A 22,847-nucleotide genomic window follows, 5' to 3' on the forward strand; every position below is an offset into this window, starting at 1 on the left:
TTTTAATTGCAAACTTACATTAAAACAATTAAAAAATATTTTTATGAGATATAAATGATATGATAAAGCAAAATGCAATTTATGACTTCGAAAAAAAAATGGTAATAAATATTGCTGACAAAATGATGATGCGCCATCAACATTTTACTCTTAATTAAAACTGTCTTAGTGTCCTTAATGTACAAGATAAGAAAAGTCAACAATTTCTTTATATCAAGTTTAATGAAACCTAATTTATACGATGTGTAATGTAGTGTACAGTGTACCTACACTATATTATATTCAAAGGAATGTGACAGATTAATTAATTTAGCTTATTTAAATTAATACATTGTAATATTAAAATTATGATAGTATTATAAATACAACCGTAAAAAAATGTACAAAAATAAAAAAGAAATGTCTTGTTTAATTATTTAGACATTAAAATAAATAAATGGCTTAAGTATTCGGTTAGGTACAAGCTCTAATAATAATTTTTCATTTAGTTGTTACGATTCAAGTATCGTTTTAAAGTTTTCTTGATTTTTTTATCGAAAAGCTCTCTCCGCCGCACGCTGTACAAGAACAAGCCGATGGTACTGACACAGGCTTGTTATACTGATAACCATCCTTGCACTTCAACACCACGGACAATTTATCGTAACGGATTGGCTGACAACATTGACATTTCGAATCGTGCCTTATTGTTTCTGAAAATATAAAATATGATCGTTTCCGTGTTAATATTTTACCATGCTTATGACACTGAACAGTCATGGAATCAAATTCGGTTGACCATCGAGACCCTCACTTTTATTGAAGTACGTGTACGAATCGCAAAGACCCCGACACTCCGTGAATCCAACTATGCCTTCAGTATTCATGCACGTGTCGTGGAATGGATTGTCTTCTATTACCAGACCGACTGTTTGATTGATGGGTAAGCTCTCTGGAGCACAAAGGCTATGGCTTTCTTTTTCAATAGCCCCTGTGGTGTTGCACTGTTCGCAACATCCGTCGTAATAAATTCTGTTTTCCGGACAGTCGCCGATATTCGGGCACGCGTGGTACGCCGGTATGATATTAAACTGAAAATTGTGTTTAATTTACGATATTATAATAAGTACCGAATTTTTTTTTTTTTTCATGATATACTGAACGCTTACTTCGTTGAATTCAGACTTTGAACAAAAGAACGATGTACAATTGTCATACGACCATGTGTCATTATCTGAATAGGTCTTATTTTGCATCACACAAAACTGTTGTATGCACGTTCCACAACAACTGTTTGTTGAAGGTGTATACGTCCACCCCTAGACAATTCACACAATAATCAATTACATTAAATTGCATATAATTTAATTATCATACGTATTATTTATCATTTATTTTTCTAACAGTCATAGAAGGTAATTTACCAGTGGGCACTCGGTGTTGCAACTTTTTATGGATTCGGTGATAAACGCTTCGCCATTGTTATCTAGTTTACAGCTCATAGATACGCAGGGATCAAATGAAGACCATTCGCTTCCGACATTATAAACCGTTCCATTAAAAATACACGACTCTTTCTTGTAACTTGGGCAACATTGACCATATTTTGTGTGTGATACTATCACGTAGTCGGAGCTTATTAACGGAGCAGCGCATTCAATTTTGTTACAAGTTCCTCGCGTAGACGTCATGTCGCAGTAACACGATCGGCAGGGACCGTCTTCCCAAGTATCGTTCAACTTAAAAACAAATGATTATAATTTTAATGTCTTACACATTATTTTTATTAACAAGAAATGTACCTGTTTTAAAACTACGGTTCTCTCGTTTTCAGAGCGCTTACGTTCTCCACCTTCCGTCGAGGCGATCCACTCATATTCGTAAATACATGTATTATTCGGCAATTCTAATTACAAAAAAAGCATTTAATAAAGTTTAGAAAATTATTTATTATTATATTCATAATTTATATTAATATAATATCAAGAATACAATAAATTCGCTTACCACACTTAAATTGTGGACAACAACTGTGATTATCAATAATAGATTGCTGGTAGTACATAGGACATGGTTTTGGTGTAGGACAAGTTTCTGGCGCACAGATAGCTTGGAATGAAGGACAACACCCTTGATTATTCATAACATTAACCATACCGGGTAAAAGTTCCACATCTTTGTCAGGTAAGCCCGAATAACATTCATCCTTAGGTTTGCATTCTAATAACGATTTGCATAATATACATTAATATAAATTAATGGCGATAAAAATAATACAACTATTACAGTCTATACATACCACAAATAAATCTCTTACAACCATTTGGAGTCAATTCCATTTTGACTACTTGATCTACTGCGCATACAGGCATCGCAATATCCGTACAGTTCTGAACGACATTTTCTTCTTGTACTAAACATAAACTCGTCTCGTTAAAAATAAAACTAAACGTTTATATACGATTATCGATTTTACTTACCACATTTATATTGTACACAACATTCGTCTGAGTTATCTTCATCCTTTACTGATTTGAAACCAGTTTGACAAATTGCAAACGATGATTGAGTGCATTGTTTTTTTTCACAGTGTACAGTTTTGGAACTTTTTGAACACGTGCACGTAGTGCATTTGTCAGCTAACCATGTATCTCCAACAAAATGATTTTCATTGTCACAAGGTTCACAGCGGTTTTCGTTTATACATATGCTATTATTAAATACTTGACCAGTTGGACATGTACACATTTCTGTAGGCAGATTCTTACACAATGTTTCCCCAGACCTTAAAGCTTTATAGTTATCACAGGTTTCTTCACATCCAGACGAACAAGCCTTATAGAATAATCCTAATAACATTCTCAATTAGACATCATAAATACATTAACTCTAATACGCAGGACTTTTTAATTACCTTTTGGACAAGAATAAGGACATAGGTTTGGAGATCTCCAATCTAAACAAACGCCAAACGATTGACATTCACGAACGTAAGCTTCTAACGAATGACAAAATGATCCTTCGTGGCCTTGACATAAAATGGAATGACATTTTTTCAAGTATAATTTAACATCGACAATAGCATGACATTGGCCAAATAATTTAGAATCCATTAACTTAAGACATGGATCTATATCTGGATTAGGAATAGTACACGTTTCTTCTTTTTCTTTTACTTCGGTTATGATGGCTTCACATTGTTCAAATTCTAATTAAAAAATAAAAAATTGCAATATATTAGTTTAATTTTATATGATTAATTTATGAACTTAATTACTAGTTCCATTTTCCTTCCAGCTTGTTACAAACTCATCAGCGTTTATCGGAATATTTCCATCTGGAGCTGCCATATCATCTGTAGAATCTCCATTACAGCTACCACACAGACCTTCAGTTTTATCATAGTATAAATGTGAAGGCATTTTTATTGAAAAACCTTGATTCATAGTCATGAATATAACTTCTAATTCAAGAATTGGAATACTAGCTGTCACAGATTTTCCAGGAGATTCTGTTATTGATAACCATTTATTTGTATATGGTATTTTACTGGCTTCATTCCCATCAACAATTGCTAATATCTATACTTGTTAAAAATATTTTTTTTAATTGTATACATTGACGTAATTAATTACAAAAATACCTTGGAAGCGTCCGCATTATAATATAAATGCAATTCATGAGCGGCATGGATGATAGTTAGATTTTGAACACAAACTCCATTTGAAAACAATGGATTAGAGCATTTTCCAGTAGTCTCTACAATCTAAAAAATAAAATGTATTTTTAAAATATATATGAATTAAATTAAATTAATAAATTATTAAATTTAAAAAAAACATACAGTAAACCCGGGTTTTAATGAATCATTTTCTTTTGTAGTTTTTACTAAAACATGGGAACAATTTTGTTTGTGAGTAAAGTCAACCTTATCAAATGTTGTATAATGACTAGTACCCGATCCTTCACATACACCTAAAAAAATATTAAAAATTAATATATATATATATATATATATATATATATATATATAATTTAACAAATTTTATTCAATTTCAATATTTGTATAGTTACAGTTTCTGCACTTAGATGGTTTTATACAAGACCCTAATTCTTTAATAAAACCTTCTGGACAATAACATCCCGGGAAACAAAAGCCAGGTAATTTTGGACATGGATCACTTTGAAGTAATGAATCACAAGTAGGCTCACACACTCTGTTGAAACATTCTTTGTACACCAGAGGCGCAGGACAGTTTACAGCTAGAAATAATAATATAATAAGCTGAGTATAATATTTCTATAATTTTCTAATTATGTATTTATAATTACGGCAATCGTGTAGTATACGCCAGTCAGAAAGTTCAACAGATGAATTTGTTATATAACATTGAGTAACTAATCCTGAAATTGCTTTGCATCTACATTCAGAAAATTCATTCACTGTGTTTTCAGAACATGTGCAAATGCTTTCTACACATTTCATCACAAAATCTTCAATATGCTCATTTTCACCACACTGGTTCAATGGTTCCGATCTAAAATATTTAATTAAATTAATATATATATTTTCATTTATTTAATAATTCATTATACTATATTCATTGGATTTATATTATTCATTAACTAAGGATATACCAAAAACATTTTGGCCAATGCATATCTTCTTATTAATATATTATAATTCGAATTAAATTATTATTTACCTAAATACATTACAAGCCTCGAGAGCCGCTTTTTGTATATGCAGTGGACATATTTTAGCTTCACATTGTACATTAGAATCAGCCCAAGAGTTTCCAAATTCTGGTGTAGTTGTAGCAATAACTCCATCACGCTTAAGCTTATCGTTTGCAGGGTTATTATCAAAAAATCCACAAAGACCGTCAACTCTTCCAGTATAATATGCATTGGCCTAATAGAAAATATTAAATTATAAAAAATTAAAAATCAATATAATTAATAATAAATTGATGTTGTGAAAAATATAAGATTATAATAAATATAAATAAAAGTAAGCTTAACCTATAAAATATCTTTGAATTAAAAAATACACTACAAGTCTAAACCTTCTATATAGAAAAAAAATAAAATTTTTAATTAATTAAGTAGATATACTCGATCATATTTAAATGTTATTTATTTTCTTTAACTCTATAATATGAGAAATGTCAAAAAACATCTGGTTCACTTCTTCACTTCATATTAATTATTAATCTACTGTGTATATTTTAATACCTTTATTTTAACTTGTCCATTGACTTGCCAAATAATATTAAAACCTAATGTACTGGCAAATATAATATAATCAGTTTGAACTTGTTTGACAGCAAATTGCGTAGCTTGACTTCCAATAACTTGAAGCTAAAATTATAAAAAAAAAATAGTTTAACTTATATTTTACAATACCTATACACTTTATCCACATATGAAATGAGATTTTACCTGATTAACAGTATAAGAATATCCATCATAAGTAGTTGTCATATTTGGGAAAAATTCAATAGTATGATTCAAATGATCTATCCACAAAGATATTTGACAAGCACCAATGTATGGACAACGACGGATTTCTGCAACATAATTTAAATTATTACGATAAAAATAAATAATGCATAATAAACACGTTGTTAAAATATTTATAATTACGTTTTATCATCCATTTTTTATGCACTCGATCTCTGACAACAATATGATCACAAATTTCATACTTGTATGTGACTCCGTCGAAGGTTTTAAATACTCTACCATCGATTTCACATTCACTTTCATCCAATGTATTCGAAACACATGTATAAACTGGACAAATGTCGTTGTCATTTGGCGTTATTTGTAAGAAATATCCCTCTTGGCATGTAATTGAAGGTGTATTACACTTAAATTGTTCTACTTGTGCTTCACAAATCCATTGTTTACATATTGGTTGTTGATTATCGTTTTTCACACCTCCACTTTTAACACCAAAATTAATACCTCCTTTACGCCGAATAGTTGTTCCTTTAGTACTAAAAAGTGGATCTTGATGGTTTCTTTTCACTGATGCTGCTAAATTAGTCATAGGATTAAACGGTGATGGCCATGGATCGTCTTCAATAATTTCTGGACTTCTTGTTTTTCGAGCAAATTTGATTGAATTGGTTTTCACTGATAATGTGTTTAAAATTTTTGCTATTTGTCCTTCTGGACATTTAATTTCAGGACATGGACCTTGCCCTCTTTTTTTTGGTGGAACAATTATTGGAATAGTTGTTTTAATTTCTTCTGTAACGGTTGGAGCTATAGTTGTTGTTGTCGTTGTTATTATTTCAGCTGACGTGGTAGTTTTTGTTGTTATTATTTTAGTTGGAGTGGTAGTAGTAGTTGTTGTAGTAGTTGTTAAGCAGTTAATTTCATCATCGGGGCAATCTTGAATCCCGTTGCACCAAAGAGATTCTTCAAGACATACATTAGATGTTGGACATAATTTTGTGCCATTTGTACATGGTTTACATTCGCATTTGCAACTGGATGTTGCAGTATTGGAAACCTCACCCTAAACATACAATAAGTTAAGCCAATTAAGGTATGCAATTAACTAAATTTAAATACTTAATGTGAGAGGACTTACTGGAGGACACGGACCACACACTTTTGGTGCACAGTCAGGCAATCCACCAAGAGTACATGTGCACTGTTGACAGTTTTCTAAATCGTACACTGTACCGACTTGGTATGTCATAATTCCTAGAACACATGGACATTCGGAACGTAGCCCACAATTCTCGCCATTCCACCACGTTTCTGATTGACAAGTGCAGTCATTATTTGTTAAGCCGGGACAAATATTACAGTTCGTGAGATGAATAGCCGGTTTTATTGTTGTCTGAATAATTGTTTCTTCGGTGGCGTAAGCTTCGAAGCATCCAAGAATTTCCAATCTCAATGCCGGCATATTGTACCATTTTTCCGGGTGAATTCTGATATAACGAGTTCTTATTGGAGTTTTGAAAAATACCGTATTTGGACTGTTCCCGTCAAAATTAGCTGAATAAATCTAAAAACAAAAATAAAAAGTTCATCGTAATACTAAATAAAGTTAACGCTAAATTTCATTAAGACCTGTTCAACTGAGTTGGAATCCAATATTTTATTCCAATTTATTAAATCATTGCTATACACAATTTTGTATGCTTCAATCCATGCTTCGCCCGTTTTGCTTTTTGAAGAAATACCTTTAGTTATAATACCAGTTATAATTCTAGGTTCCGTAAAATCTACCTGTATAATTATATAGTTAACATTTAATTAATTTATGTTTGAATTAATTAGCCAAATTTATATCAAATTTACTTGAATCCATTGGTTGGTTGAAGCTGTAAATGGTACCCATGCTGATTCACTCTTGAGTGACACATTTATAGCATTGAAATTTTCAAAAGTGGACGATGAAACCGATATCATATTGTTTAATAAGCCAGATTCGATTCCCATTGGATCGGAACAAATAGCTTTAAAAATTAATTATAAATAAATAAACTCAACATATTAGTCAGTGATGGCTGATAGTTTAAATAAATTTAAAATGTAATTACATTTGTTGGACGGCTTTATAGTTGATTGAATTTCATAACCAAGTGTAGTAGACGTAACTGGACATCCTAATAATGCGACTCGCATTGAAATATTATTGCGCCAGGTCATAGGTATAATTCGAACGTATTTTGCTTCAATAGGAGTAAAAAATATTTGTTTTTCTACTATGTTATGCGAATAAGGGCCTCGGAACACCTAAATTACGCAATATATATTATAAATATGATAATTATTTTATGAATAAAATTAAAAATTACTTCGGGTTGTCCATGATATGAAACGTGACTATAACTTATACCATCCAAGCTGTATGCTACATTGTAACTTGTTACGTATTCATCGGTTAGAGGACTACCAGATATCTCTACCCCATAAATTGTTTCCGGGTACCCTAAATAAATTTGCAAATATTCGTTTTCGGATGGCTTAGACGGTTTCCAATAACCATTTTCTTGTGAATATAACTGGGCGTACTGAGGTGCAGTAGTTTCGTCAAACCATGAACTAGCATCGAATGACAGTGGCTCTAAAGTGGCAGTTATCGGTTTGATTCTATAAAATCATATTGTGTTATATTGAATTAATTCTTTATATAAAGTAGTAGTATTATAATACAGTTTAAAATTAAATAAATATTTACCCATGTGAATCACAAATAACTATTGGCGGAGACACTGTAGAAGGTATAAAAATAATTTCTCTGGTTGTTGTTTTGTTATTTTTTACAGTAGATGATTCTTCTATCGGCAATGTAGTGGACTCAATCAAATAAGGACTAGAAGTACTAGTTTCAGGCCATTTAATTGTGCTTGTATACTCAGTTGTCGTTGTTGTCTTTGTTTCTGTTGTAGATAAAGGCTTTTCAGTGGTGTACTCATGCGAAACCGAAGTAGAATCATTATTAGTTGTTTTCGTGTATGATTTAGTGATTTCTTCAAGTACAGTAGTTTCATAATATTTTTGAGTTGTGAGCTCAATAGGTTCAGTAGATGGTTTATTTTGACAAGAAGAATCATCACAAATATAAGCGTTGTTTATACATTGGCATACAGTGCACCGATCTTCTTTGAAAACGCCACCGGGCTTGAAATAAAATGTATCATAAATAATTATTTATTTATTGATTTTTACAATCATATTTTATTTTTAAATAAGAGATTATCTAACCTTCACTTGAGTACCATTTCTAGAAAAGCAAGTGCAGTCACCTTTAGACACGCACGTGTTGTTGTCCCTCCACATGGATCCAACGGGACATGCTGTGTACTGTTCACTTTCTTTAACACAACCTCCAATACATGTTTGTGGATATACACATATATTTGTGTGTTTGAGTTGATTTTCAAATGAGTGGCACACTTGGTTACACATTACCTTGCAACCTTGCCATCTAAATCCGTCCAAACAAACTAAAAAGTGATAATAATGTTTAAAATAAACATTGGCCAATATTTTAAAAAAAGTTTAAAATAAATTTATCTATCTAACCTGTTTGAGTTTTATTGATTGTTCGATCCTCGTCAATAATAAGACCAAGATTTTCTTCTTCAGTGCCTTTACATATAAAATAATTAAATACCTAACCATGTTTTAGGTTTTACTAAAATGAATATTTATATTTACTTGATCCCTTATTACATTTACAATGTACACGAATCTCATAGTCATTACATTTACCATCACACACAAGTCCTTTTTTTATGCCACAGTCGACATTATTTATGGTATTTTTAATGCCTTTTATCACCTTTGACGGTCTGCATTGGATATTATCCATGTTATCATGCACACACATTCCCAGTGTCTATAATATAATATTGTAATTTGTAAATTATTAACGAAACTAGTGCATTTAGCAATCTCATATTTTCATTATTTATTATTAAGTTCTTACATTGTTTTTCAAGCCCACTTTTTCATCGTGTTCTATAGAAATCAGATCTTCAAATGTAGGCAAGTATTCAAATTTAGTTAAACTTTTGCTTTTTAATTGATTCACTTTTATCCAAGCGCTCCAACCGTTAGTACATAATACTTTGACTGTTTTATTAATATTTTGGTCTGATATTGGTTTACTAGTCGTAGTAGATGTATTAGTTGAAGTGGTTGTGGTGGTAGTTATATTGGGGAATTTAGTGGTCGTCGTAATTATTGTGGCTGGGGTAGAACAGGGTTGACCTTTACATATTTTCTTATTTCTTGAACAAAAGCTAAAATTAAAACAAAGAATGATTTATTTTCCATTAACAGAAATATATTTTTATAAACATACCATGAGTGACAGTTATCTTCAAAAACAATGTCACCTTCGTTAAATAAACGGTCAGAGCCTTCAATTTTACAAGGAATTTTGCATTTGCTTTTAGAAACACAAACATCAGATGTAGAATTAAGATAAACTTGACCAAATGGACAGTGATCCTTAGCACAACCTAAATATTAAGATTTTAGAATTATATAATTTATTATATAAAATATATAATCAAATTAATAAAATATCTATAGGTATACTGATCAAAATATTTACCTTCAATGCAAAATTTGTCGTCACATAATTCTGATGTTTGAGAAACATAGTCATCACACGATTCTCTAGAACATCGTGGTATGCAAGAATCATAAGTTGTACCATTTTCACATTGAATTGCTACACACAATATTATAATTTAGTATTTCTCTTAGGACTATTATATATATATATATATATCGTATAAAGTATAAACTATATCAATTATATTATTATATTTACGGCATAAGTCTTGAGATCTCCATTTTATGTAAACACCACGAATACTACATTCTTGAGCGTATGCTGCTATTGCTGTACACAAACATTCACAATCGCCTCCCTGATCACAAGCGCAAGTGTCAAAAATACACCTTTCTATATAATTGTCTATTGAAACATGTGAGTGACAAGGCTTGAATATAGAAGATTTAAGAACACTGCATTGATGAATTGCCCATTGTCTACGATGTGGATGTAACACACAAGCATCCTAAAATGTTAAATAAATATTACTCTCAAAAATGTATTAATTACATACATTACAAGTAAATAAAAATATTATTAATTATAAATGAAAACTACAAAATCCATATTATAGTCTAAAACTATGCGTATGTATTATCTTATGGAAAAATTTGTAAAGTTGCGATTAAAATGTTTTGAAAAACACTCACTCGTATTCCAGACGGTTGAGTACAGTGAGGCTGTAGCTTCCATGAATCCCCAAACAATAATGCTGATACTTCGGGTATACCCCCATAAGGTGTTTGGAAATCATCCATTTGATTGTCATTATAATTTCCACATAACCCTTTAACCTAAAAAAAAATGTTCTTATTTCAATATTATAGTGAGTAAACTTCTATTATTATGTTTATCTTACGTTAGTTTTCCATTTTTTGTCGAGTTGCAAATTAATTTTTGTACCTTTGTCCCAATATATTTGTATTCCCAAATCAGGAACTTCGACAACCACAAAATGTCCAACTTCTCTAACAATTATTCTAAAATATAAGATATATATTATAGATTAGATGAAATATTATTATTTGTAATTATTTTAATTTACTTTTCACCTTTTAGTATTGGAAAGAAATTGTTTATTTTTCAATTGTATAGATTCAACTTCATCGCCACTTCCAACCGTTAAAGTTATGGATTTTATACATGTTGCTCCTGTTGAACCACAAGGTACAACCTAAAAATATATTTTATTATAAGCTACTAAGAAAAAAAATGGTACTCATATAATGAAATAAAAACAAAACTAATAATAGTGTTGTTTATATTTCTATTTCCTCACTTAACTTTTTATAATTTCCTTATTCGCGAACAGTGTTTAAAATATTTTATAAAATAAAATAATTAAAATAATAATAACAGTTATATTTTATACACTATTATATTAAATTTATTTTTAATTCTAAGTAAAACATTTAGATTTATAAAAATAATAATATACAAATTTAATATTATGATTGTGTGTACAGTATATTTTTTATGTCAAAAGAATAACGCGGTCGATGGTGTTGGCAATCCCATCAAATATGTACCATTTCCTTTTCCGATATAACAATGTATACACACATAAATATAATATGTATTATAAATAATTTATTTTTTTAAATTTTACAACAATATTATTTTAGATTCAAAAAATACTTTTTTTTTATTGACAATATTATACTATATTAAGTTAACTTAAAATTTCGGTACGCGTAAAAAATTCTTAATAATAATTATAATTATTTTGGCAGTCTAAAAATAAATTGTATTTATTGTAATATATTATTATATTAATTTTTTCTGGTATACTGTGTTTATAGCAATAAGTAACATTCTAAAATTTTATTGAATTTTAAATCAATTTATTATATAATGGCTTTTAAACAAATAGTATTGTAAAATTATAAAATATAATATATATTATATTAATGATATCGAAATGTTTCTGATGAAATTGATCAATATCTCATTTAGTAGAAACGAAAACAAACTATACTTTTGTTGGACTTAGAAAGGTACTTACACTTTTTGTGAAAACATGAACTTGTATTGCCCAAGTTTTTAGTCGTTATACAAATATTCATGAGATAGAGAGAAATTTCTATCACGACAGTAGTTTAGTTAAATATAGTTATCAAATAGTTATTTTTTAAATTAATATAACAAAACATTTTATTATAAAACTGATTCTACACTACTAGTTTCTAAAAACAAGTCATATTTAACATATTTTTTATTTTAATTTCACAAATATTTAGATTATAATATTATTTCATCAAAAAATAAAGTAATTATAAATATATAAATAAATAATATGTATATTATATCATAATACATTATATCGATTGGTATAAGCACCTAAAACTATTGAAGATATTAGAAAGTTTGACCTAGAGATCACCGTATTAGTGAAAAATAAGATAATATTTTATGTTTTCAACTATAATAATCAATCAAATACATTAAAGTTACTAGGATATAATATCATGTATATTATATTTTATGTATATCTAAGAATAAAAGTAGTTTAAAAATAATAAATAAAAAAATATTTTGAACCATTAATTACTGATTTTCAACAGAGATCTAAATTCATTTTTTTTTTTAATTTGGAACTAGAATCAAAAAATTTAAATGAAATAATTTATTACAACTGACTTAATTGAAACGTAAAAAAAGTATTTATAATATTACTAGTAAAAATCTAATATAACTGTAGGTATAATAAGTACTAGAAATAAAAAAAAAAAAAAAACAAAAATACTACTCACTTCTATGGACGTCACAAAAGATTCATAACTAGTAAATGTTCCTTTAGATAAAATATATTCACATGCGCCTTGAAAGTCAAAATATCGAGAATCGAATGTTTGAAAATGTGAATCTCCCCAGACCGAACAAATTCCAGGACATTCGTTATTCGTACACTCCCATTTTCCCAAATTGCATTCGCTGTCAAATAATATTAATAATATTTAACATAAAAAAATACATTTCTAATTTTATTTTTTAATTAGTCAATGAACATACCATGTATTGCAACCTTGATAAAATGTATCATTGTTATTATAACTTTTACCACCGTGATGACATGGACATTCGTTTGGTAATACACATTCCTTTGTAAACGAATCAAGAATATACGGTTTTTTACAAACACATCCTGAATAACATATGGCTGGTGTTGATTGTGGAGGATCATGCATATTCTGTTACAGTCAAATATAAATAAGTTATTTAATTAGTTACGTCTTTTTTTATCTTTTTTGTTAAGCAACTTTCAATTATTCAATATTTACCTAACGTTAACTTATTTAATAGTAAATTAGTTATAATACACATATAAGTTAAATAAACAAGTTTTGTATAATAGGAAAGTTTCATTTAAATAAATCTATATACCATTTAACTTAATTTACTTTGAAGATTCGTTAAATAAAATGACTCATAAATAACTTTGGGAAAGTGGCTTATAATTAAATTATTGTACAATCTTACACGGCAAGTTATTGGTTCTGAAGGTTCGCATTCAGTAAATATCAAATGTTTTTGTCGACTGCACGAACTTTCCGATGTATCTTTCCACTTTGCTATTTCGTTTTTTTCAGCAGAACGACATTCCCATGCTGCACTTATGCACGTACAAAACTGTGACCCTTTGCCAGTAGTTTCGATTCTTTTTTGACCAGATTTAAATGTTTGACCATTATAATAACACGGGCATTCTGCAACGGGTATGCATTCACCGGAATCTGATAAGGTTAACCCCTTAGGACAATAACAGCCTTCAACGCAGTTGGACTTGCAAGTATTGATAGTGGAAATATCTTTACATGTCCGCTGGCAAGAATTACCACATGTATCATAATTTTGACCGGCTGGACATTGTACACCTTAAAATTTAGAATGATTAGTTAATATTATTATTATTAGATTATTAAAAAACATGTATTTGTGAGTACTCTATACGATGTGTAAAGTGATTTCGAATAATTTACGCCATAATTCATATTATGTTCTATACATAATACACATGTATACAAAATTATTTTATATTATTTTTAAAAAAAGTCTATTACATTTAACAATGACTAAACAAACATTCACCTAATTATGCAATATTTATTATCTTTTAATATTATTCTCCAATGTTTAAATCATTAGAATTACTTATAAATTATTTTTAAGTAAACTTTAAAAACTATACTCTCCGTACACACCTTCGATTTCATTAATACAAAAATGCATTCGGTTTCAAAAATAAATGCATTTTATTCATTGTATAATTAATTAGCATATTATTATGAGAAAAGTTTCAAAATAATACGTACATAAAAATAGCAAAAAAGATAAAAATTCACGAAAATTGAAAAAAATACACTGCAAACTTTTTTTATTTAAACTGTACTTCATGAAGTACGTTTATAGAATACATACTTAGCTATAAGACAAAATGCTAAAAAGTTTCTTTTTCAAGTTCAAGCTCTATCAATTGAATTTCGTAATACTTCCTTTTAAAATTAACTATAAAATGTAGTCCATGTAATAATTATGTATTTGCCTAGTGTTTTTATTTTGGCATTTTATAAATTATATCTATTTTATTCATATTATCGTTAATATATTTTATTTAATTATTAAATAATTAATACATAAATTTATGTATACAATTAATAATTTTTATCAATGTAATAAGATTTAAAAAAAAGGCTTACTAAATAAGTTTCTTTTTTAATACTAATTTACATGTACTTAAAAATTACATACTTAATTTTGTATTTTAATTATTTTTTTTTTTATTATTTCAAACAAATAAAAACGCATCAATCAATTATTAGACTAGACTTATTACTATACCTACAAAATACATATTAAAATTAATCTTCCCTATGAATAATTTTCCTCACATAAATTCGCCGTAATATTAATATTATATAATGGATATAAAATATAAACTATCAGATACATACCGCATTCTCTCACACCCCTTCTCCAATCTATGATCGTATTTTGGTGTGAACATTCAAGAGCATAAGAAGCTAATATTTGACAATAGCAACGTGAAAATTGACCAGGATGACAAGAACAAACATCGTAAAGACAATCATCGTAGTAAGGAATTGGGTCTACTTGAGTGTGACAATCTGAGAATAACTTTCCTGTGATATTGCTACAATAGCTTTCAGCTAAATGTTTATACTGTATATTTTCATCGCATGGATGAGCAGTTTTTATTACAGTTTCTAATTTGTTATTTGCACAACTCTCTTTTGTCTTCCACTTATTTGCAAAAGAAACGACGTTTGTCTCAATGTCCCCTTCGGGAGTAAACATATCATCTTTCTGGTTACCGTTATATGTACCACATAAGCCCTGTGATTAAAAAAAAAACCATAGTTGGTTAGTTTATAGATACTTATATTACTATATTCGTTTATAATTAATAGAATCATTGTTTAGAACTTTTTATTATAAATGTATAATCTAAATAAATATTCACAATAAAAATGTATGAAGTGGTACTTAATATTTTGAGGAGTTTATATAGATATTTGTCAATACAGAATCTTATCAAAATTTAGCATCGTTTCATATTATTTATCTGCAAAATGCGTACCTTAGTCTTTCCTTCGAGTTCTGGATCAGCATAAATATATGCACGAGTATCTCCGTCCCACCATACTTCAATACCATTTGTAATTATAATTTGAAGGAAAAATGTTGACTGTTCTCTAATGTAAGCTCTACCTTGTACATTTATCGGTAATTTTTCTACAATCTCACCATTAACGAAAACTATTTTTTCTTGGCCCAATTTAATAGTTGTGCTATTTCCGATTCGTATAGTAAGTGTTTTAGTGCAAGTTGCTTTTCCCGAAAAATTTGGTACTTCAAAACCGTGTTCCAACGACATTGTACCGTCACACGGGATATTTTCTGCTTCGATCGAAAACTCGGGCAATACAACGAGATAATATGAACAGGATCCCATAAAATTGAATTTCAGGCCGTCAAATGTCTTATAATGTGGATCTCCAATTGCATAACATTCTCCCCGGCATTTAGCACTGGTGCAACTCCACTCTCCGCCAATGCAAGTACTTAAAAATTAATTTAGTTAAGTAAAACGACAATGGAAACTAAACGTACCAACTCACCATTTGTTGCAATCTTTAGTGATTTCTTCCCCGGGTAGGTATATTTTATTTCTTAACTTACATGGACACTTTTCTTTGACTACGCATATACCATCGTTTAGAACAGTTCCAAATGGACAAACACATCCTTCCTCACAGTACGTGTTGACATTTTTTGTCTTTACTTCAGCTGCGATGGTGCATGTTTCTTGTACAACTGGTAAACACTGTGAATATACTTTTCCACTAGAACATCGGTAAGCTAAAAAAATTATAAACAGTATCAAAGTATTAATAAATAATAACTAAAATGTGTTATTCGTTCGACTATTAGTAATTACTAACGACATATATTATCATCTCTCCACGAAATCGTCGTTTCTTTTCCGAAACATTCCTCTGCAAAGATGACAATACTACTACATCCGCAATCAGCTCCATTTATCAGATGACATTGAATATAGTCCATTTTACATGCTTCAATATATGCTTTAACATTAAGATTTTTACTTGCACAAACGTTAAACCTATCATTTTTAATAGTAGAACAAAATTGTGTAGCTTTTTGCATAATTTCATAAGAAACATTTATGGTTTCTGTAATAGGTGATTCACATATTTCGTTCAGCCCATTCACTAGCCACTTGTTCGCAAAACTTGTAACACTATTATATGACAAATCGTTTGCCGATGTACCGTCCATTTTTCCACAGAGGCCATCAGTCGAATTCCATAACTCAACACCGGCGTCTATGATTAAAGCACCCTGAAATAAATGAAAACAAGTTATATTATAATATTATATAAATTATAATTCAAAAAATTAAATTGATTAAACTTACATTAGATTTCCACGTTATTTTTAAATTAGCAGTGCGTAAATTAATGAATACTGTTTGACCACTAATAATTTCAACACTTATATCTGATAACTCATTAGGTACGGCAAGTAGTTTACCATTATTTATTAACGAAACGACGTTATCGTCAGCTAAAATAAAAATGAATTGTTTATCGATACTATTATATTAAATCTATTATCTTACCATTTCTTTTTATTTGATACAGATTATCAACAATATAAACATTGATATAACTAATGATTCCCTGATCAAAACGTGCTTGAATATGAAATAAGTTGGTCTTAATATCACTAATTAGTGTATAGGTGCAATCACTTTGGAAACTATATATCTTTCCATCAAACGTCTTATAGTTTCCAAAACCCCAACGACTACAACTCCCCGGTCGACTTTTATGCGAATTAATTACTTCAACTTCGGTTTTAATAACATTTATTAATTTAGAAGGTTTTCCATCTGTATTAAAAATAAACACACAACATAAATTATTATTAAATATTACTTGAAATAAAATAAAATTAACTTTCCAATTTCTATCGTACAGAAATTAACTTACCAAATAAACACTGAGGTATGTGTTTTGGTTCATATTCTCCAGTTTTATACAGACAAGTATATTCGACTTCAGTTGTTTTAAATGGTTGAAGAACAGATCCTTGAGGGCATGAGAGTGTGCATACGTTTTTTTCCATATCATCAGAACATTTATAATTTCCATTAAAATTTAATTTTGTTACGTCACACGAACTTTCCGCTATAAATAAATACACGTAGGTTAGAAAATTGAACTGTGATTATTTGTTATGCTGAATTTTAAATAAATCCAGCATATTATATGCAAAGTAATAACAATATACTATTTTGCTAAAGTAGGGTAACATATTATTTTTACAAATTGCTACCGTAAGTGCCATTGCAGTTATTTCACTGTTTGGAACATAGTAAAGAGCCATTAAGAAAGGGGCCACCACATTCTTAGACGTGGTGAATCGAAATTATATAATAAATATTATTTAAGTTATATTAAATATCATATAATATTAAAATTATCTTACTCACGTAAAATATTTAAAAAAAATTTATTTTAAACTTTCGTTTAAAAAAAAAATGAATGGGTACTGCGATATACATATAAATATTTTATACATATTATGTAAAATAATAAAAATGTATTTATTATTTTTGTATTATTATTATATTCACTAAAAATACGAGAAAACTTACGGTATTGACATGTAGGGCCTCTAAAGTCAGTCGGACATTGACACTTCTGATATCCAATACAGTTACCACCGTTTAAACAAGGTGGATCACATACTGGTTTGCAGTCTGGAACTGTCGACCACTCGACTTTCCCGGGTATCCAAGACCCGTTTTTACAAAATACGTTTGTCACACTAGATGAATCTGGGAACTGATATCCATCAATACAGTTGATTGTACACGCACTGTATTGACGAATATTTTTAAAATTAGTTTCCAACTATACTCGTAAGCAATTAAAATTTCTTAGCATTATCCTTACTCTGAATTGCATTTCTTTTTTGAATTCATTGGTGTGTTGGGATAACCATGGCAGTACTTATGAACGATTAAATTTTGACAAGTCGGGCCATCGTAATTTTTCGGACAACTGCACTTGTTAGGTTTCTCACAAGTACCTCCATTTTCACAATATGGATTACAAACAGCTAAGCAAGTACACAATCCATTTAATGTTATTTTCTTATAAGCAATATTCCAATCATATGAAAAGCAATAGTTAACTTACGGAGACATATTGGCATAGCGAAAGAATTTGATCCTTTGACTTTGTATCTATTACCATCGCACACAAACGAAATTTTTGAAACGCCATTGGGAAATTTGTAACCTTCTACACAAGTAGCCTGGCAAATTCTTATTAAATATATTACAATTAGTTGGTACGGTTATGCAATTAAATTACTCTCTACAACTTACTTAGTTGTTGTAGAACATACGGAAATAGAGTTTTCAGGTGATTTAAAAGTTGCGATGCATGCTTCTTGATTTTCTATAATTCAGATATAAAATAACAATTATTCCAAAACTTAAGCTTAGGTATATGCTTTCATTTAAGTCAGAAATAGTATTTAATAATAATAGTTACGGTTACCAATAAAACCGACAAACCGATCTCGGTGTTAAAAAACAAGGTACACAATATGATAAAATGATATAAGATAAACATTAAATATACAGACAAATAAAATACTATCTGCTAACACTATACATTAAATTATTTTTAAAAACCACGTTTGTTTAAGCAAAGAACACTAATATCTAAAATAATTTTTTTGATTCAGTTTCATCTGAAATAAAAGTGACACAGTTCCACAGGTAACTTAAAAATATGTTATTATTACAACAGCTATATATAAAATAACTGTAATGCGTGTATTATAGTTTATATCATTGATTTTTTTCCAAATTCCAAATTTTTTATTTCTTTCTCAATAACATAATAATTATCATTATGATACACTATGATAAATAATTAGTGTTTAAATTGAAAATGAAAAATCATAGTAACATAATAAAAAATTATATAAAAATAAAAAAGAATAAGTAAATTATCTTGAAAAAAGCCGTTTGTCTCATTCTACTTATTTGATTCACGATTTATAGGTTGTTTTTTAATCAAATTTAAAAGCCTTAAAATAAACATTAAAAATTGAAATTGAAATTCAGTACGTTCAGTTATATTTTAAAAATCATAACTAAAACCCGCATTGTATTTTTATTTCATGGTATGATTAATGTGTATACATAATCATACTAAGCAAAAATACGTACTCAATTATATTGTTTAAATATTTATATAACTATGGTGTTATCTCTCTCATTTCTTAATGGAAAAATAAAATAAACATAGGTACTATTAAGATTCGCATTACGCGTAGGTTGCTACTTATTTATGAACTCGAAAATGTGTATCGCTACACATTCGCATTTTATTAAACCATCTTAAGCCTACAATTGTTGTTTTGAATTTGTGAACTAATTACCATTACTTGCTAGTCCTCGCGACCCATTTTACCGTATGGTCCTATTACAATATTACATTATATACTTAAATGTTTAGAGATAACATTTTTAATTCAATTTTATCATATATCATCTATTATATTTGAATTTTTAAACAAAAACAAATCTATACGAAAAGGCAAAAAGCCATGAAACATCGTGTTTCGGTATTTTATTTGATTAAAACCTTTATTCTTGAATTAGTTATGTACCTATATTGCCTATATATAACGCCGTACTACACAAAATAGTAACAAAACAATAGGAAAATATGACTCATCTTCCTTTGTTCATCACCACAGCACAACGTAGGAATAATAGTGCGTAAAGTTACTAAACATAAAAAAAGTAATAAGTCGTTAAGATGAGCTAAGCTCCCTGTAGTATTTAGAACATTTTTAAAATATTATAACTTCGCATAAATGAAATAGACAAAGACCATTTTACACAAATTATTAAGTGCATAATGAATAACCATGAAAAATATTAATCTCTTAAAAATATATATTTTTAAATTTGATAATCTTTTATTTTCTTAGAAAAAGTAAATTTTTTTATATCATTTGATAAATAATTTGTCTCAAATATCATACAAAACCTTAAAAATAAAAATATCCGTAAAAATGTTTTATACAAAATAATAAAATAACCATATTACTCGTATATTCAAATACATAATAAAAATAACCTGATTTCTATTAATTTAACGTCAAATTCATTACTAGTAATACTATCAAAAGACTCGTTATTATAACTCATAAATATAAAAATTGTAATTTTATAAATGTATACTCGTATTACATAATTTATTTTCAATTAACAACTATAATTTATAAGTACTGACCCTGTGTTTTGAGATTCGTGTTTTTCGTTGATTTAGTTCCGTAACTTGAAAATCTGAAATACAAAATATTCTGTTTGAAATTCATATTTACTAAAAATAACCTAACCAGAACTTACCTCGGCTGAAACTCAGAAGGGTTATTGGGATCATCGTTGACAAACGAGCTAGTTAACATAAAAATGAATAAAACAATAAAATAAATATATGTGTTTTTAATAATCTATGTATATTTTTTATAAAATAATAATTAAGTTACCAGAAAATTAAAAATTAAATAAAATATGACAACATTTTATTAATTTATATACATATTTTAAAACAATTTTTCATGGATAGTCATATAATTAACCATAAGTTATTTAGTTTTTGTTTTAAGTTGGATCAAGTCTTATTACTCAACGAATAAATTTTTGTTTTTACACTAGGCCAAATCTTACACATTTCAAATGTGTATCATAGATTTTTTTAGTAATACGTTCAAATATAACTCTTCATCTAAAAGTGAATGAATATTTTATATAACACTGAACAATGTTATCAAAAATCATAAACTAAAATTTGAACGAAAACTTTCTGGTATTAACGGTATTGTATCGACCGTGTATACATATTTAAATACATAATATGTGCATCTATGTAATATATATATATTACATTTACAGTGTACCATATTATAATATTACTAAAAATATGTTTTTTCGATTAACGAATTACTAATTCATAACATATTATGGATAATTTTACGCTATGCATTTTCCAAAACTCTTCATTACTATGATTTTGATAACATATGTGCATGTAGGTACAAGCACTGTCCGACATAATATCATTTAATCGTGTTTAGTAAACAATACAATATGTCAACAATGAATTTATAACTGTCTGTCATAGTCTATAGACTTTACGACCTGTTGTCCAAGTATTATAAATGTTTTATGAAATACCTCTAAGTAATGTACAATGTACATGTATTTTATCATGATTATCAAAACCCAGAATGCTTATGGTTTAATCATGTTTAACATATCTTATTTTATGTCTATTGTCTACTATAAATATCAACAAATTTCATTAAATAAAGCAATGTCTGTTAGTAGACTAATTTAAAATAGCCATATGAGTGTTTTATTTTGAATTATTAATTATTCTAACATTTATAACTTTCATGAATAAAAAAATAATGTAAATGTAAAATATTTTAAAATAAAAATAGCTAAACGCAATTTTATCATTGAGACAACAAATTACGACCTTATACATGGATTTATAATTAAGTACTTGTAGTATTTGTGTTGAAAATAACCACTGTATAATATGTAATATAGATGTCACAGAGTTTTATTTTGTATTGAATGAACCTTTTTCTACATATACCAGAAATATTTCAAAGCAAACTATAAAAGCTTTGATTATCGACATAATTTATATTATTCGTTTATTTTCTACGACTCTTCTAAATAGAAGGAAAAGTGAATACATTCTATTATACTTAAAGAATATATTATTTGACTTGAATATTTTCTTACAAAAATATTTTGCACCATATGAATTATTATTAGATTAATGGTCGGGAACTAATGTTAAAATTCTAACAACTCCATTAAAGTTCACGTTTACAATTGTTTTACCACATACCTACGACCAATTGTGAATAAACACGTTTTGAATGAGAAAAAATATCATTTTTTTGAAAAAAATAAAATATGGCAACTCTGATATACTCACGTCGAGTCGGCGGTGTCATCGGTCGAGTCGTCCAACAAATCGGTAGTGTACTTAACACGACTGCTGCTTTCATCACCTTGGGGCGATGACGCTCGGACGACCGTGGTCAGCAACAGGTAGCCAACGACCAGCCGCTGCAAGAGCTGTCTGAAGTTGACAGCCAT

General features: G+C 28.6%; 1 protein-coding gene across 1 annotated transcript; it reads right to left on the minus strand.

Annotated features, from left to right (window-relative positions):
* Positions 1-389: 389 nt before the first annotated feature.
* Positions 390-22,847, minus strand: LOC113550303 (hemocytin-like). The gene is made up of 51 exons (XM_026952031.1): positions 22,684-22,847; positions 21,075-21,122; positions 20,959-21,011; positions 19,029-19,101; positions 18,838-18,965; positions 18,592-18,757; positions 18,291-18,514; positions 17,623-17,820; positions 17,250-17,522; positions 17,046-17,194; positions 16,549-16,969; positions 16,225-16,465; positions 15,684-16,167; positions 15,037-15,439; positions 13,565-13,959; positions 13,097-13,275; positions 12,838-13,018; positions 11,137-11,258; positions 10,944-11,064; positions 10,735-10,878; positions 10,301-10,550; positions 10,079-10,198; positions 9,824-9,983; positions 9,446-9,761; positions 9,175-9,355; positions 9,040-9,105; positions 8,719-8,960; positions 8,192-8,634; positions 7,809-8,103; positions 7,551-7,746; positions 7,309-7,466; positions 7,078-7,236; positions 6,587-7,012; positions 5,629-6,511; positions 5,425-5,552; positions 5,218-5,343; positions 4,686-4,894; positions 4,312-4,517; positions 4,054-4,242; positions 3,824-3,954; positions 3,623-3,745; positions 3,257-3,560; positions 2,894-3,187; positions 2,460-2,828; positions 2,279-2,392; positions 1,987-2,199; positions 1,782-1,885; positions 1,404-1,718; positions 1,149-1,298; positions 794-1,070; positions 390-692 (listed from the first exon to the last, which is right to left on the minus strand). Exons 1-51 carry the CDS (start codon positions 22,845-22,847, stop codon positions 511-513), a joined length of 11,496 nt encoding a protein of 3,831 aa, XP_026807832.1. The 3' UTR covers positions 390-510.

Source organism: Rhopalosiphum maidis, chromosome 1, assembly GCF_003676215.2.
Source record: "Rhopalosiphum maidis isolate BTI-1 chromosome 1, ASM367621v3, whole genome shotgun sequence".
Lineage (NCBI taxonomy): Eukaryota > Metazoa > Arthropoda > Insecta > Hemiptera > Aphididae > Rhopalosiphum > Rhopalosiphum maidis.

Bases quoted from the DNA above. Each gene is read 5' to 3' on its own strand.
- LOC113550303 (XM_026952031.1), bottom strand. From the start codon at position 22,847: ATGGCTGTCAACTTCAGACAGCTCTTGCAGCGGCTGGTCGTTGGCTAC. The intron at 3,955-4,053 runs GTAACTATACAA...ATATTTTTTTAG, and splicing joins ACCATCTAAGTGCAGAAACT to GTGTATGTGAAGGATCGGGT. The intron at 3,188-3,256 runs GTAATTAAGTTC...TTTTTTAATTAG, and splicing joins CTGGAAGGAAAATGGAACTA to AATTTGAACAATGTGAAGCC.